This window comes from Peromyscus eremicus, chromosome 2, assembly GCF_949786415.1.
Source record: "Peromyscus eremicus chromosome 2, PerEre_H2_v1, whole genome shotgun sequence".
NCBI lineage: Eukaryota > Metazoa > Chordata > Mammalia > Rodentia > Cricetidae > Peromyscus > Peromyscus eremicus.
Window position 1 is genome coordinate 110,808,757 of NC_081417.1, and position 19,024 is coordinate 110,827,780.

Below are 19,024 nucleotides of genomic sequence, written 5' to 3' on the forward strand. Positions count from 1 at the left end.
GTCTGCTGAAACTAGAGTTATGAACAGTTGTGAGCTTCCATGTGGGTCTTGGGAATTGAACCTGGGTTAGATAAGTCTTTGCACCCTAAAGGTCTCTCTGCAGACACAGTAATCCAAATGAAACCAAATCAGGAAAAGGCCCAGTTTAACGGATAAAACGTTCCTGGGTGTACCCTTGCCCCCTCAGACAGGAGATAGTTAGGAGAGACCAGAAGAACCAAGTGTCTCTTTTCTGGGATGCAGCTTATATATCCTGTGGGAGTGGTCTTGAGCTTCTCTGGGAGAGGAGCTATGTTTGGTAGGCTTTGAAAGCTCAGGTTTGGGAAGGAGCTGTGTTTGGCAGGCTTTCAAGGGGCAGTTTGGAGAAAGAGATGAGTGAGGGTACTTGAGGTAGATCTTCCACCAGAAAAGCTGTGCTTGGCCGGCTTTGGAGGGGTGAGTTTAGGAAAAGAGATAGGGGAGGGGAGTTGAGGTGGATCTTCCACCAGAACATTGGAGATCTTTTGGTATAGGGATGCCAGGGTGTAGATGCAACCAACCTTCTTATTAAATAAGAGACACAGAACCAATGCAAAGAAGAAAGCCAAGAGGTCAGAGCTAAGAGCTAAAACCTTACCCTTCCTCCTGCAGTGGTCCTACCTCTCCGAACTCACTACCCCTGTGTTAATGTCTTTATATAGTGTTCCTGTTCTGCCTTCTCATTGGTTATAAACCCAACCACATGACCGCCTCGTCATGGCCTGTCTGTATAGGCCTCCAGGTTTTCCTTGCTTGGTATTGAGATTAAAGGCATGTGTGTCCAATAATGGCTGTATCCCTGAACACACAGAGACTTACCCAGCTCTGCATACCAAGTGCTGGGATTACAAGTATACACCACCACTGCCCTGCTTTCCTATGGCTTGCTAATAGCTCTGACCCCCGGGCAACTTTATTTATTAACATACAAATAACATTTTAATACAAATAAAATATCACCATATTTCCCCTTTTCTATTTTAATAAAAAGGAAAAAAGAAAAAGCTTATAACTAACATAAGAAAAACTATATACAAAAGTACAATAACTATATACAATATATACAAGTAATAAATACCTAAACAATGTCTAGTTCATTTGTATTTGACAAATTCAGAGAAAATAATTCCATTATCTATTCTATTGTATCTAATTCACTTTCTATCCTAATTAATCGTCAACTATAACTAACTAATCTTCAACTCCCTCAGAGACCCAAGAAGGAAATAGTATTAGCTAACAAAAAAAATAAAAACAGGAAGTATATGCAAGCAAATTCCAAAAACTTGTGAGTTGACAGAAACAGCCAGCTGCCTGGACAATCATCTGAGGTTTCTCCGCAGTGTTGGGGCATCATCTTCAGCCTATAGGCTTAGTGTATCTGACAGACTCATTTGTGAAGTAGAATGTACACAAGGTCAACAGTTCAACCTCACATTGGGTGAGAGCAGTCTCTATACCAGAAATACCTGAATTCCACTAATTTCATGTCATGATTCAGGATTTTAAATTCTGGAAATTGTTGATGTTTTTTTAATTCAGCTGTCCATTCTTCTTGGCTATGTGTGTATGTGGCTTCATTTCATCATCCCGTTCTTCTCCACATCCCTCTATTAAATGCCATTCTTCTGTTGAGAGGTGTGAGCTTAATTACTCTTCAAGAATAACTGTTTCAGCTACCTCCCCATTGCACATCAGAAGCCATCGGCCCACTGCCTGTTCAGCTGCCTTCGAAGAAAAGGGCACTGTACCTTTCCCGGATTACGAAGGCCACTTCAGGGATGGTGCCATATTGTCCTGGCCTCAGAAGATGCCTTTTGATAAAGCCATAACCACACTTGTTTTGACAAGAATCAGTAGTCCTTTGTTTCGTGTCTTGTCTGTCCTGTTCGTCAGCAGTTGATTCGAGGATACTTTGTTGTCCAGTGGCTAACTTTTGCTACAATGAAAGTTAACTCCAATTACAGTTTTTTCAATGCCCATATTTTCTCTGAAGTAGATTGGTACTGTCAGGAGCCGACATGCCTCATAGTCATAACAAAAAAGAAAAATTTTCTAAGTTATTAAAACATTTTAAATGCCATATTCTGTAGATCTCTGAAGGGTTTGAAGATAACCTGTCTATCTAAAATATATCTACTCAATCTTGAAAACATACCTAATATAACTACAAGTTCTATTATAATGTCTAACTACTAACTTTCATTTCTTTATGTCCTAATAGTTGGTAATAACAACATTCAAGGATTAGAAAATTGCATTACATTGTTAAATGAACGGTACAATTAGAAATATACATATAGCATTTTCTAATAATATCAATTTCAATATATATAATTTGTATACAATATAAAACAATCCAATCTAATGTAAAGTATTTACATTTTTCTTTCTTTCTCTCTCTTTTTTTTTTAATAAGAACCTTAAATCTAATCTCCTTTGCTTAGCCCTTTTCCTCACCCTTTACAACAACTTGTAACCAACCCCCCTAATCAATGAAAATTATCCCAGACCCAAAACCCATTAAAAGACCTAAAAGACCAAAAAAACCAACCACCCCACACCACCTCTTTAGGAATGTGGGCGTCGTATTCTTGAAATTGCTTCCTGCTGGGTATGGGCGAAGTTATCTTTATCCTGAAAGAAAAATTTTAGGTTAATTGTCAAATTCTAGGAAAGGTAACTATATCCTTCGTTATCCAGTCTGTGTATAATGCCAAAGTTCAGGGTTTATCTCAAATCCTTATTCAAGTAGTCTTTGAGACTGGATCATCTCAGCTAGCGCTCTCAAAATTGCTCTGAGCACTTTGTAGTTCAAAGCTGATCTGTAGATGATGTTTGTCAGCTTAGTAATGTTATTATTGTCCACGTGGAATTGTTGTTGTTGTGGGGCCCCATCTTCTTCCTGGAGACTTCAGTTGATGTTAGGCCTGACCGTGATTTCCTGCAAAAAACTGATAAGAGACTCGAACACAAAGTGCTGTGGGATGTATGGCAAATGTGTTGCTAATTAATCAATAAAACACTGATTGGCCGTTGGCTAGGCAGGAAGTATAGGCGGGGCAAGGAGGAGAATAAAGCTGGGAAGTGGAAGGCTGAGTCAGAGAGACACTGCCAGCCGCCATGATGAGAAACAGCTTGTGAAGATGCCGGTAAGCCACGAGCCATGTGGCAAGGTATAGATTAAAGGAAATGGATTAATTTAAGCTATAAGAACAGTTAGCAAGAAGCCTGCCACGGCCATACAGTTTGAAAGCAACATAAGTCTCTGTGTTTACTTGGTCGGGTCTGAGAGGCTGTGGGACTGGCAGGTGAAAGAGATATATCCTGACTTTGGGCCAGGCAGGAAAACTTAAGCTACACCAGGGTCCCACGGATTGAGGTGAGCAACCACCCAAACAGGGTTGTCACCAAGAACAGATGCTCTAACCAGCTGAGCATCTTTCCAGGTTGAGCTATCTCTCCAGGTTCTCCTCCCATCTTTTTTGATCAACAGGGACATGAATCTCCTTCATTAGGTAAAATAGTTCCACGTACTGTGTAGACTCTTCAGAATGGCAAGCTTTATTGTAAAACAGACTTAAATCTGCAAGTGTGGTAGTGGTGGCTGATGTGTCTCTCTCCAGAATGCACTACACTGTCCTCCATTCTGTTTGAAGGATGTGAGCCCAGGCATGCAAGGCTATCTGCACTACAAGGTCATCTCAACAGGGCAACTAGTGAAAGATTAATATGGCCTGAAGGGGGCAGAACCCCAGGTGCCCTGTAGTAGGAGCAGGACTGGCAGCAAAATAAAAGCATTTTATGTGGGTTACACCTGAAAAACAGCCAATTTGACAACTGGGCTGAGCAGAATTACCATAGGGAATCACACAATTGTGCACTAATTAAATTATAAGTTACCATGATCAATTGAATGGTAAGAAGGTATATCAAGAACCAATATATGAAATGATTACAAATTGTATTGTATTGTAATAAAATGATTACAAATCTGAGGAGCTCTCCCTAGGATCACAAAAAAAAAAAAAAAAAAGAATTAACCCCAGGTGTTTGGAGTGAGGTTGTGAAGCTCTTTAGCATTTCCCTCCAGGATGACAAGGCCACTGCATTGCCAAAACAGAGCAGCTGTGGTCACCTGTTTGATATCTTTGATGCATGGACACGATTGACATTGCCTCATAGAGAGATAGGAAAGGTTCATGAAGTTGGTAGAGCCCCCTTCAGAGGTTACATAGGTGGTAGACAGTTGCTGTGTGGTGGGATGGGGAAGAGACTGTTCATTTGTTCAGCTGCCTGAGAATCAGCAGGGAACTTTTTGGTGAAAGCTGCCCTTGAATCATACATGCGCTTATAAGTGACTCCAAGAAATTTATTGGTTCATCAACCTGTGTACATTATCTGTGGCCTATTGGTACCCTCTGAATCTGAGCTGCACAGATATAGCTTCTTATGAGACTGGCATAGTAGGAATAAATCACCTTTGTTTCATTTGTTATTGAGTCCTGTACAACACTTCACACTTCTGAATCTTATTCATTCCATCAGATGGTGAGATTTCTTCTCTCACACCTCTACTTTAGTGGAAGGAAATAGAAGATTACAGATTTAAACATCTTCATGAAATCACAAAATCCATGCGGATATCCCTGGGTGCTCTCTCCTAACATTCCTCAACTTTTCCCATGGTTTTCCACAAAAAATTTGGATAATCAGAATTAGGTGAACTCAAGAGGACAAAGGGTTGACTCTAGAAGTAGAGCTCTTGAGTTTTCTGTTGTGACTAAGATGTTTCCTATCAGAGGAAGCAATCTTAGATACTTAGGTTACCAGGCTAGACCTCCCCTCAGTTCTGTCATATCCTGAACTGCACAATGGTGCTTGTAGTCCAGCTATCCAACCAGATACATTTTTTTTTCAGACTGAGGGCATTGTATGTGCCCTTCTCTGTCTCTGTTCTAAGACGTAAAAGCTCCTTATTTATTTATAATTTTTGCTGCACCATACCTGTGTCTATGGTTCTTCAGAGGAGAAAGATAGAAGATTCACATCCTGAGATTCCACTTGGAAAACAACCTGCTTTATCATCATATGCCTTTTTGTATAGATGCCAGGAAGAAAGGAAGAGGGAATAGACAATAAATCAGCAAAAGTAAATAAAAAATTTTCCTTACAAATTTCGTGAACAAAGTATAATTCTTCAAGGGGAAGGAGCCTTACCTTTTATTGGATTTCCAGGGAACTTTAAGGAAAAAAGAGAGACATGCTTTATTGGTAGAAATTTCCATTATGTGTCACAGTTAACCACTCCCGAAGTTTCTAATTCTTTATGGTAACATTGTATTTGCCCCTGAGACCTCATGGCTTCAGGACTAAGAGTGAGATATCAGTATTTTATGTCTTGTTAAAAAAATTACTGTTTTGTGTGTTCAGATCAGGTTGAGCCTCTCTAAGTTACTCCATGCCATGTAAAACAGTAGTTTGTCAGAATGCACTTTGCCTTGAGAGATTGCTTTTCACAAGCAGATTTTGACTCAGTTTTGAGGATGATTGTGTACCTGGGTGGACACATTTATGGTACCATTTCTCTAGTATGATGGAAGAAGCACAGACTGATGAATAACATTGCTGGTTGTAGAAAGAATGCAAGGCTATTCATTTTTGAGAGTGATCTGGGACTGTAAGGGCATATGGACATATTACAATCTTATCAAGGAAACAAAAACCCCAAACTTATTGAACACACCAGATTAAGGAAAGGATGTAACTCCAGTACCTGGACACCATAAAGAGGGTGATAGTCCTCTTTGACTTGTGATGGCCCTAGAACTGAAAGAAGGCCAAACAAGAAATAGCCATGTGGGCTAGTCAATGTCCAGCCCAGATGTTGGTGCAAGCTGACATGTACTGTCATGAATGAAGACTGACTATGTGTCTCTCTTGCAGCTCCCTGCCTTCTTTTTTCTCTCTCATTACAGCTGTCAATGTCTTGTACTTTAAAATATCCAATCACAGTGTATATAGCAATATACAGGAGAAGGGAAGCAAAGCTGTATAAAACATTCAATCTTGTGTATTGTTTTTAAACCAAGTCTCTATTGTTCTATCAATAAAACTCAGGAATCAGATGCTGGGATGAAAACCCGCTGGCTCAGAGAGGCAGAGAAAGCACCCAGCTGCTTCCTTCTCAGCTGATATTCCAGAAGGAGCACATTCTCCTATGCCATCTCAAACCAAAAAGACTGCCAAACTGAATGTCCCTCTTTGCTACTTCCTGTGCTATCTCTATCCATCTTCCTGACTCCCTCTTACTTTCTCTGGTTATTTCCTGTCTCCTAGTTGCTTGCTCCACTTCTTGACCTGTGGAAATTTGCTTTTATTTAATCCTGTTTATAATAAGTGGAAAGCTCTTGGATTAAAGGTGTGTGGAGGGCTGAACCATACCACAACTACAAACAGGTTTTTCCAGCAAATAACTCAATCTCAGGTTCACAGTGTGATCAAATATCCTAAAACATTTTCCCACTGTATATAAAAGTTTTCAACTCTAACACAGTAAAACTATTTACAACAATGAAGCTATTTCTTCCAAGCTTTCCACAAAGTCCTGCTTGGTTGTCCTTGGCAGTCTTATGATTAAGTTTTTTTTTACTTCAAATTTTGGTCAGTCTCGTATGACAAGATTTCTGGGAGGTCAGTTGGAGGTGGGAGGTACCACTTGGCCAATATTCTTTTTTTCTTAGGACATGTTCTCTTGATAATTTCCCCCCACCCCCACGCCTTTTTTTCTTTTCAGATGTGTCTCTTGTCAAGTGGTCTCTGGATCCCTTAGTTGAATGCTTTTATTATGCTGGAAAGATAAAAGCAAATGTCCCATCCAAATCTGTGGGGATGAGTGTTCCTTTTTTGGCAGGTTATAAATTTCCTGGGGCAAAATGATTTTGGCAAGAATTATCTTTTGCTGGGCGGTAGTGGCACATGCCTTTAATACCAGGACTCGGGAGGCAGACCCAGGCAGATCTCCGTGAGTTCGAGGCCAGCCTGGGCTACAGAGTGAGTTCCAGGAAAGGCACAAAGCAACACAGAGAAACCCTGTCTTGAAAAACAAACAAACAAACAAACAAACAAACAAACAAACACAAAACAAATAAAAGAATTATCTTTCAATTAAAATTATTTTGAAAGTTTGAAACTAAATATATCTCAGTATGTGTGGATAAATGTACCCATATTCCCCTTTCATTTTATTTGTAAATTCAAGGTTTAAGTATATTTATTTTTAGACATGAAGGACATTCACTTTGAATTTCAGCCTGCCTTTTGCAAGTGGCTTATAAATTTAAATCATTGTAATTCTTTTTTTTTTTCTTTTTTTTTTTTTTGGTTTTTCAAGACAGGGTTTCTCTGTGTAGCTTTGCGCCTTTCCTGGAACTCACTTGGTAGCCCAGGCTGGCCTCGAACTCACAGAGATCTGCCTGGCTCTGCCTCCCGAGTGCTGGGATTAAAGGCGTGCGCCACCACCGCCCGGCATTCATTGTAATTCTTATATGCCTGCCTCTGCCTCCTAAGTATTGTCATTAAAAGTGTGTGCCTCCCAAGTACTGATATTAAAGTTATGAACCACAACCTGACTACAGATTCCTTATAGTAGTTATTCATATGGGACTGTCCTGGTTTAATTTGGTTCTCCATTTCCCCTTACTTTTTAGTGTTAGAGGAAACTTTCAAGTTTTTCAAATGTGTAATCCAACATTCTTGTTGATTTATTCTGAAATTATTCCTGGAAAAATTTTAATATTCTAGTCTTATGAGTCATGTTTGCCATAATAGTGTCTACTAGAGCCCTTCAATTACCATATGCCTTCCAAGCCTAATTACAGGTTTGCTTATGTGTGATCAGGTATTACCTATCCTGAGATTCAAGGTCATGGTCAAACTACTACTTATAAAAGGAAACTGATCTGACACCACTTGCTTTGCCTGCCTGTGCCTAGGGAAATATTCCTGCTCTGCTGGTTTCCAGGACTACTTGGAGATAGAGCTACATGTTAGAGACACATCTGTAAATTGCAAGAGTCTTCATGGCCTCTTCCTAAGGATGTAGCCAGAAACTGAGCTCTGATCCTTATTCTCTCTTTGCACCACTTTAAACAACATTTCAATTGGCCAGAAACAAATGCATGTCTAGGAAAGGAGGAAGGAGACAAACTGAAGGAATACATCTTGAGATGTGAATTATGATGCACTTAGCATTTTTAATTCAGCAATTCATTTTCAGTGCATTCTCATTATGGAAGGAATCATCATTCTCCTTGCAACTGTTAGATAAAAAGATATGCCTTGAGCTCATAAATGATTTGCCCACCACCAAATTAGGGGTCAACAGTCCAGTGATTTGATTCATATTTTTAGTCCAATTCCTTCAATATTTCTTGAATCACCTTTATTCTCTGACATTGTTCTCCTCTCATATGGGCAAGGACCAAAAGCTTCAGGGCATACACCATTCTTCCCTGTACTCTTTTCTTTTTCCTTCTCCAGCATCACAGTCTAGGGACAGCACAGATGCGGTAGCTGACTGGGGAAATGGTCAGGCCCATTCTGAACTTCAGGCTCAGCTTCTCATTGACTGGAGGCTTGAAGGTAAACTTTTGAATGAGAGCAGTGAAGAAAATGAACAGCTCAGACCTGGCCAATTGTTCTCCCAGGCAAGCTCTCTTTCCTGCAGGACAAAAGCAGAAGATGAGTCACTTTTTCACTTGACTTTGGGACATCAAGGTACAGGTGTCCCCAACTTCATACTGTAAATGCCAAGCTGATCCTGAACTATGTATCCAGTGGATTATGTCTAACATCTTCCTGATTTGGCCATTAGAACCCAATACAAGCTGTTATTTCCTGATCTTTGGTGTAGCTATATATCTCAGATTTGTGTTTTCATTTTGCCAACCCAAGAAATTGCCATCATTCCAGGTATCCTGGTTCTATTTTTTGAACAATGATATGTAGAAAATAAGACCTTGGCAAGAGACATTCTCACAAATCTGGAAGCCATTGCTCTGGGACATCTCACACCATAAACATATACACAAGGTGTATTTATCTAAGTATGTGTATAGACACATGTATTCGTGTCTACATCCATTTCTGTACCTGTCAACTCCTCAGTCTCTCTATGGGATATCTGTGTTGACATGGATGATTGTTGATGATCTAGGACATTCCTAGCATGCCACTGTTCTCTTCCTCACCATGTGAACATCCTCACCATGCATTCCAACAGTACTGCAGATTTCCAGTCCCTAAACCATGTTTCTGTTGATGTGTTCATTCATATGTCTGCTCATCATGTGTACACTTGTTTGCAAATGTATATGGATGCCAGAGGACAACCATGGGTGTTCATCCTCAAATGCTATGACCCTCATCTACTTTAAATAGGTTTTTAACTGCCTTGCAACTTGCCAAGTAGTTCTGGTAACTGAGTCTCAAGAGACACTGCATTCAACTGCTAGGATTATAAGCACATGACACCATGCTCCAAAATTTTATGTGACTTCTGGGAATCATGTTATTTACATACTTCCCAAAGTAAGTGTTTTATGAAGTTAGATGTCTCCTCTGTCATTAAGTGCTTTTTCTTAAAAAAAATACATTTTTGACTGAACAAAGTTTTAAAAACATCAAGAAAAATAAATTTATAAAGACTATAACAAAATGCTTAGAACAGTATTTAGACAAAAGTAAATTAATATTTGGACATATTTTCCAATGTCTTCTTGGTACATCTAACAAGGACATGGTAGCAGGAAAGATAATATGCTTCCTTCTCTGCAGGCTAATGTTTAGGTAGCTGCATTGGACTTCAAAGACATTAAACACTGCAGAATTTTCTGATGTATGCCTCTTTCCACTTTGTTACCTGCCTAACACAGTTTGTTGAGGAAATAAAATGAAAGCAGACCTGAAAAGGTGCATAGTAAACATAAATGTGTTATGATGATGATGATGATGATGATGATGATGTCATTGTGTTATGTAACATCTGTTTTTCACCATGTTGTTTCACTCATTTCTGTTCTCCTCATGCTCTTCCTGTTGTCTGTTATTTATAACATGGCTAACAACTCTTTAAGTTTCCAAGATTCTTCTGTAAGAATCTATACACCATTATATGCAGAGTTAGGATTCAGGGCTAATGACCTGACCTGTCTGCAATCCCATCTGTTACTGTGATTAAACCACTCCTTGCCATGAACCACAGCCTTCCTAATATGGTAATTGTGTTAGTTTGAATACAATTGGCTTCCATAAGCTCATAGAGAATTGCACTACTGAGAAGTGTGGTTTTGTTGTAGTAGGTAGTATGGCCCTACTGGAGAAAGTGTGTTGCTGTAGAGGTGGACTTAGAGGTTTCATGTATGTCAAGCTATCCCCAGTATCTCAGACCTGCTGTAGGATGTCTTTCTATATGCTGTGAATATGTGTGGCTCCCATTAGATAAAAAATAAAGTTGTTTTGGCCTGTGGCCAGAAAACTTACAGCCAGGCAAGAAATTCAAGCAGAGATGCAGGGAGAAGTACAGAGTCAAGAGAGACCTGTGCCCAACACAAAATGAGCAACAGGATGCCAGCAGACTGGTAATGCCATGGCCATGTGGCAACATATAGATTAATAGGAATGGCTTAATCTAAGATGAAAGAGCTAGCTAGCTAGCAGGAAACCTAACAGAGGCAATACAGTTTGTAATTAATATAAGCCTCTGAGTGATTATTTTGTACATGGCTGGGGGTCCTCAGGATCTGGCAGGACACAGGAAAACCTGTGGCTCCACAGACCACTTCAGGTTAGCTGTAGGTCAAGATGTAAGAACCCTCATCTCCTTCTCAATCACCATGTCTGTCTGCATGCTGCCTTGCTTCCCACCATAGCAACAATGGACTAAACCCCTGAAATGTAGGTGATCAACCACAATTAAATGTTTTGCCTTATAATAGTTGGTTTGATCATGGTGTCTCTTCACAGCAATAGAAACCCTAATAAGACAGTAGTTATGTGAATCAGTCTCTCCCTCTGTGCAAGGTGTGTGAATTAGTTTTTCAATGTGGAGCATATGATTAAAAGCTTGGCCTATAAGATGAGTAATCTTGATTACTGTAATGGTTGGATTGAAAATGTCCCCCATAGGGTCATAAATTTGAATGCTTATTCACAAGGCAGTGAAATTCTTTTGAGAATTAGGAGGTGTTGCCTTGTTGAAGGAGGTATGTCACTAGAAGGAGGTTTGAGATTTCAATAACCACACTATGCTCAATCTCTCTCTCTCTCTCTCTCTCTCTCTCTCTCTCTCTCTCTCTGTTACTCTCACTGTGCATCTCTCTCTATCTGTTAATGTCTGTTTCTCTGTCTTTCTGCCTATAGACCAAAACGTAAAACTCCAAGATATTGCTCCAGTGCCATGCCTGTCTGCTTCTTGCCATAAGGATCATGGACTAATCCTCTGAAAGTGTAAGCAAGCTACCAATTAAATGTTTTATTTTATAAGAGTCGCCTTGCTCATGAAGTGTCTTCACAACAAAGAACAGTAACCAAGTCAGTGACCATCTTGACTGAGAGATGACTAGAAAATCAAGGTCTGTCTGTGAGGTCATTTCAGAGATGATTGGCATGTGGGTCACTGAAGTGAGAAGAAAGATCTCTCCTGAGCTGAGCTGATAGAAAATACAGACTGCTGCTTTTTCAACCCAGGGGGTTATGCAGGTTTGCCTCTTCTTGTCCTCATTGGGCATCTCCAGGTAACTGAATTTCATGCACCTCTACCATAAAGAAATGCTGAAAGCAAAACACCCAACTGCTCTCTTGCCTTGGTTTCTTGTTATACTCACTGGGACTTCACAACTATTCCAAAGTCCGTAGGAATTTCTTCTCCTCGAACTGGAATGGTTTAATGATTTTTATAGGTCATCAGAGTCATAGGCTGACAGTTTTCAGCCTGGATTTTACCACAGTTGTGTGCTCCTGCTCTGTCTCTTGGGATATTTAGCAACACCATTTGAACGACCAGAACAATGTGTATGGCAAGTTAATCAAGATTAGGTAAGCCACTGATCTTACCTGGAAACCTCTGAGGATAATATACTCTTTGGAAATAATACAGTTTTGGATAGTTGTTACACAGCAAGATTCTAACTAATACACAGGCCATGGACTCAGGGAATCCTAAGGTGGAAGGGTCTATAACTGAGAAGGTCAGTTGCCATGCATATGTAATAGAGAAAGAACTGAATTAGGACTGAAAACTTAAGCCTGATCTGCTCTGCCAATTCTTTGGGCAAATGGTCTTGAATAAGAAGAAGCTCTCCTCTTAATTGGAGTTTGCTTATCACATTAAATAGACATTAATGCCTTGTTGCTACTGGATTACTAACAACTACATCAATTTTGTGATTGTTTGAGATAATTTGTGTACTAATAAACCCTCTAATTAAGAGCGAGCAATACAATCCTCAGTAGCAAAACACCAGTGAGTTTCTGTGTGTTCCTGCTTTTATTTTACAGCTGTGTGGATATGAGAACATTTTAAATGTGATGAGACATGAAGCCCTTATGGCACCACAATTTCCATCAGAGGCAAGGAGAACTTGTGAGGTAGGAGTGGTCTGAAACGGTGCCAGGTCCAGAGAACATTGGGCTCCAAAAACAATCACGTTGGGGATGTACTGAGTGAGGCCATATGGAGATAATCAAGTTAGAGTGGGGATACTAGTGAGAAGAGGAGGGAAAGGATGAATTAGAATTCTGACCTCTTTCAGCCCCATTACCACTCACCCATTGAGAATGGCAGAAAAGATTCTCTCTTCTTAAACTGTCCATTCTCCAAAAAGTGCTCTGGATTGAAGGTGTCTGGAGTGGCCCACTCTTTGGGGTCCCTGTGCAGAGCAGTCAAATTGGTCAGGACCATGGTCCCCTAAGGAAGACAGCAAAGAGTCAATGCTTGACGTATGGAACAGACCCAGACAAGGGATGGGAGTTCCCAAGCTCCCATTACTCTTTACACCCTCAGCTCCTCGAAAAATCCTGTCCTCAGTAAAGATCAATAATGGGTTGTGTCCTTAGGATATTACAGTGCTATTAGTCTGCTCTTTATTATAAAATTCAGGTCTGTGGAAAGAGACAAACATCTGCCTAGAGAGGCAACATGTGACCATCCCTGGGAAGATGGTTGGACATGGGGTGAACAACCATCAACCCAGCTCCTTCCTACAGTGAGGGCCATGGAAGGTCTGCAAAAGAAATGATGAGTCTTCCATCATTGCTTTTCTATTCTTAAACCTCAGTGTGGAGGCCTGTGAACCCTGTCCCTCAGCATGGTTAGGAACACATCAAGGAAGCATAGTAAGCAAGCCCAGTCCATCAGGCTCCCTGGCATGGTGCTTGGACTTCCCAGAGTGCATCTAAAGGCTCACTGACTCATCCTACCCATCTGTAGTAGGTAGCTGTTCCAGCTTTGCCCTGGAAGTATTACCTCCATCGAGGCTTCTGGTAACTGTCATGCCTACTAGGTGGGGCTGAGAGAGGAGCCCTTAAGACCTGATATCCTGATGTGCTGTCTCTCTTGGTTCCTGGGATCTTGGATGCTGGAGATAGATCAAGCAGAGTTCTCCAGAGAACACCGCTGGACTGCCCTGCACCTTTCCTGGACCCTGTAACCTATCCCTTTATTTGTAAGTTACGCACAAAATAAACCTCATTTTAGCTATGTGGAGTTGCCTTAATAATTCCACCAATACCCATCAGTGAACTGATCTATTCTATCAATCTCTTTTTGATTTTGTAAGGTCAATTACTACTTTTCACCTTAGTTCTCTCTTTGATCCATATCTCCTCCTCCACAGTTGACAATGCCAACTATGCCGTGATTGCAACTTAACAACACCATACTCTCACCTCTCCTCATTTTCATTACTACTCTGCAGTGTGTTTCCATCAGTCTTAGTATTAAGAGTATTATTAAATTCTCTAGGATGAGTTTCCCTCATTGCCTGTTCTGCCATGGGCTGGTATTTATTTTTTCAAATATGACAATTTATTCCATTCATTCCAATTCCCTGTATTTCCTTTGTCATGAGCAATCGTCCTTCTCAAATATTGTCTAAGTGAAGTCAAACACTTTTTATTCTCAGCACTAGCATCTTTTTCTTTAGAACTTCTTTTGTTGCCTCCCATACTCTGTTCCCCCACTCCAGCCTATCTACCTATAGAAAGAACCCAGGGGTTTTCCCCTGTGTATTCTCATTATTTATAAACTGGCACAGACATGCTTATCTTTTTCAGGATGTTTTAAGGACAGAAAATCTTCAGCTGTGTAAGCAATCAAATGTATAACTGCTATGTGGAATGGGAAGCTCTGCATGTTTGACCTCTTTTCTTATGAGGACTGCACACGACCTGTTCTGGGCTTCCATTGCATTGTACAGCTATAGAAATTAATGCTATGAGAGATTAACAATTTTCTTAGAGTCACACAGTAGGCAGAGATGAGGACACTTCTTGAACTAGGTCCCTGTGAGGTCAAAGGCACTGCCTCCCTTGGGTATTATCCGGTTAGATCATCAGTGTCTAGAGCTGCTGTTGCAGTTGACATTGTCAATCATTTTTTGAAGATGTGATACAAAGGCCTGTGTCTGGGCTCTGGGATTATATGAATGGATTATATCTGTGTTTCCAAGTAGATTGTTCTTGTCCCAGCTCTGAAGACTTTCTTGGAGAACAACATGTCCTGAGTATCTAATACAAAGTATTACTTATCCACAGAGGCTACTTCTGGTATTCAACCCTGATTCTGGACTCCTGTATTTCATAATTGTTGAGGTGATTACAAAAGAATACCACTGATAATAGCTGTGAGGACATTTCTAGAGATTATTAACTAATGGCAGTAGACTTTCCCTGACTATGTAGCATCTTTGTCCATGCTGAAGAACTGGATGGAATAAATCAGGTGGAGAATTAACCTCCTCCAGGCTTTCTTTATTTTCCTGGCCATCATCATGAGGACTGATTGCATGAGTCACCTCCTTGCTGCCATGCTGAACTGAAGCCTCAGGAATTTATTTTCTCAGTGCCAAGAAATGTCTGGCTTTTGTTCAGTATAGAGTGAACAGAAAGAATGGACAGGATTGTGCCTTGAACAGAAGGAGTGTGAACTGATCAGGAGTACACTCTGCAGGAATCCTGAGTAGATCCTAAGCTGGGTTGTGCATTTCCTCTGTGATCAGAGGGAATGCAAGTGGGATCCATGAGGAAAAGTATAAGAGAGATCTTTCGATTTCTAATGTAGCAAGTCCTTGGCCATATACATAACCAGAATAGTTCTGGATCCCAACTCTTCTGAAGCTGTAATTTGTAGTGGAGAGTTCTTAGGTAAAGTAAATTCTGAGTCTCTACTTCCTAATATATGAAGTGGGGATCTGTAGTTATGAAAAGAGAGTTAGGACATTTTGACATCATAAGCATCCTCAGCACATAATTGCTTGACAAACACCCTCGTTTACTTCTTCCTTCCTTATAATTAATGTTTCACTTTAGACTGGTTTTCTTTGTGAGATAGAAAGACCTCAACTGTGGAGAGTAAGCAAGACCTGGAAATCACCTATGAGCACAGATATGGCAAAGAACTACTGACTCCTGTGAGGCCAAATTAATGTCAGAAGATGCTAGGATGTCCTTCAGCTAATAAAGCCAACTTTTACTTTGTTTGCTGATATCATAGCAGATTCCATCAAGGTATTTTTCTTTCTCTACTCCTCTTTATACACATAAACATCACTTAGACACATTGCAAGAAAGCTCTTTTTTTTTTTTCTGGGAAAACTGTCTTTCCCTCTCAATTTAAATGATTTCTTGGGGCAGAAATACATGTTACTTTTTATGATTAGATTCCTCAGATAATGCCTAGGATGGACTGGAGCATTGGAATCTGAGAGTGCAAAGTTACCTTGGGCAGGTGGAATCCAGCCAGTGTGCTATCTGCTGTTACTTCCCTGGGAACATTCAAGGGGTTGATGTTGCCCATCCTCTGCACCTCATGGATGACAGCATTGGTGTAGGGCATGGACTCTCGGTCAGCTGTGCCTGGCTGCCTCCCATGGCCAATCACTCTGTCAATCTCAGCCTGCACTTTTTCTGCCAGAAAACACGGGCTCTGTTAGTTTGAAAGTTTAGTGTCTTTTCTGAAGACAGAAAAGTTATCTCCAGGAAGTTATCTTCTTACATTTCATCCAGTGTTCTTTTTATAAAGGAACACCATGTTCCTCAACTCTTCAAAGGACTGCTTTGAAAAACTGTCAACTATAATTTTCCTTGTTCTTACAAAATAACACAGCTTTCTACCTACCCTGAACTGATTAGCTGTGATCAGCATGGCTAATCACATAGTACTACCAAATTGGGCTTCTCAAATAAGTTCCCTTCACCAAGTGGTTTATAAAAAACATACTTTGGTAGTCTAATCTGGGGTAATCCTTGTGTATTCTTGGGAATTTCCCTAACACCAGGTTTGTCCTTTACCCCTTAATGTCTCCCTCTATCAAGATATCTCTTTCATTGTTTTCCCAATTTATTCCTCCTTCAGCTCTACCATCCCATTCCCTCATGTTCTCATCCCCCATCCCCTACTCTCTATTGTCCCACCCCCATGTTATCCCCAGTTTACTCATCTGGATCTCCTCTCTTTTCCCTTCCCAAGGTGATCCGTACATCTCTCTTAGGGTCCTTCATGTTTCCTAGCTTCTCTGGAGCTGTGGAAATGGCAGTGTGATCAGGATCTATCCCTGGTGCATGAGTCTGCTTTCTGGATCCCATTATGTATGGTCAATGGTCAGACACTTTGCTCACCACTGAAAATGTGGAGAGGGGCTTGGTCTTTCCTTAACTGAATGTACCAGTCTTACCTGTCCCCCCATGGGAAAACTTACTCTGTTGGAGGAGGTGATAAGGGGTGGGATTGGGGGTAGGGGGATCAGGTGGAGGGATGAGAGAGGGATCTGAAAATGAATAAAAGAAGAGAGAGAAAAAACAAAACAAAACAAAAAAATCCAAAAGTTTAGTTTTCTGAGTTTGGCAGCCTGGGAAACCTACAATCAAGGCATCAGGAGATTTCATCGCTTAATCTTGTCTCATAGTTGGCAAAGCTTTACTGTTCTCTAGTGTCATAAGGGGAAGGGATCCATTATGGTTCCTGCTTCTAAAAATAAAAATTTAAAAACTTCTAGTTTTCTATTAGTCCAAGAGTGGAGTCTATAAGATAGCTTGTAGGAGTCAATTCTCTTCTTGTGCCCTCTGGATGCTGGCATTGAACTCAGGTTGTCAGGTTGGCAAGAAGTCCTTTTACCAATGAACCATCTCACTGACTTGTCCTGTATCTCCTAATGCCACTCATTTGGTAATTATATTTCAAGAAATAAGTTTATAAGGAGGACACAACCTTTCAAACTACAGAATATCTGTTGGCTGTGATTTCTTAAGGAGATGTCTCAGAGTAGAAGGCAAAGAGCAAGCTTTTCGTGAACATTATTTGCTGCTGACGTCACTTTCATTCTTCCAGGCTCAGTTTCCTCATCTAACTATTAAGAATAAACACGCCTTGTTTTAAGCAATTGAAACTGCTCACTCTCCTCCATGTAGTTTACCCGTTTTTTTATTAATAGAGATTCCACTGATGCCAAGCTAAAAACTTAAAATCTTAATTTCCTAGATTTCTTTGTAGTAAATGTGAGCATGTGACTATGTTCTGGCCAGGAAAATGAAAATAGACATGAAACTTTATCCTGGGACAAGGTCTGAAAAGATGGCTCCTTGCTTCTTTCCCCTCTTCCTTTCCTGTGGATACAAATGCTGTCCTCATGGGAGCCACTTTAGAAAATGTTGATCCTCTCTCCCAGTTTAACTTTGTGACAAGTTAAAGGAGTTAGAATAATAAGCCCGTTACAGGTGTAGTTTCACATTTCTTCTGTGAGAGAAATAAATGCCTATCAGTGTACTATAGTCCACAAATACTTAAATGGGCATATGCATATAACAAAAATTATCATGATAGCCATGTTTTGTGTTTGCGGTAGGGTCTTCCCTTATGGCCAGACAACCTCAAGCTTCTATTTCTCCTGCTTTAGACTCTCAAGTATTATAATTGTGTGTTCCACCAATTATGGACCTTCATAGCAATTTTTAAGTGTATAAACCAATAACTATTAAGTCCATACCAAAGACTCAATTGAAATTTTTGTGCCAAAGAAATTACTCTATTACTTTTAATCATAGCCTCAGGCAAGTTCTTACAGCAAGAGCAAAGGCCACCAGATTCTTGGTCAAAGTATCAAATAGCGGCCAACAACTCAGTTGAAAATCAAAACCTCACTTACTTCTGAAGCCTCGTGATATAGGCCTATAGTATAATATTAACATATTATTGTGGATATAATTGTCAAGGAATTTTCATCTGAAACTGAGACCTAATGTTTATAAACGCACTCAAGTTCCCATCCCTCATTCAACTTTTTGTGTCTAAGAAATTTATTATTCTAGATAAATCATTTGCATTGGATAGAACAGTTTCTGTAATTTTGCAATTGTTTACTTAATTTAGTATCTTGTCCTGAAAGCTCATTTATGCTAGGGTAGTTATCAAAACTTTTCTTCATGACAGAATATGCTCTCTAGCTCCTGTATGCGATGCTTTATCTATTCATGGTCCATCAATTTTCTGATTGGTCCTACATCTTGACTCCTGTGAATATTGCAATAGAAAATGAGTGTAATATCTGTCATGTAAGTCTAGTGATATTCTGGAGCATCTGCTACAGAAGTCAAATTTGATCCTCAAAAGCACTCAAACTTTTTAAAAACTTAAATAGTCAGGTGGACATGCATTTTAAATTGCAACCCAAGAACCATGTTGTGGAATTTTGAATAATAAAATGTTTCCCATAGGTTCTGGTATCTGAACACT

The 19,024-nt window shown here is 40.1% G+C and overlaps 1 protein-coding gene across 1 annotated transcript in view; it reads right to left on the minus strand.

Moving 5' to 3' along the window:
* Positions 1-8,444: 8,444 nt before the first annotated feature.
* Positions 8,445-19,024, minus strand: part of LOC131904827 (cytochrome P450 2J3-like) — a 45,368-nt gene continuing 34,788 nt past the window's right edge. The window contains exons 7-9 of the mRNA XM_059255840.1: positions 16,016-16,203; positions 12,847-12,985; positions 8,445-8,740 (exon numbers count right to left, since the gene is read on the minus strand). Coding sequence (XP_059111823.1) covers positions 8,562-8,740; positions 12,847-12,985; positions 16,016-16,203 — 506 coding nt within the window. The 3' untranslated portion in view covers positions 8,445-8,561. The remainder of the gene's footprint in view (positions 8,741-12,846; positions 12,986-16,015; positions 16,204-19,024) is intronic.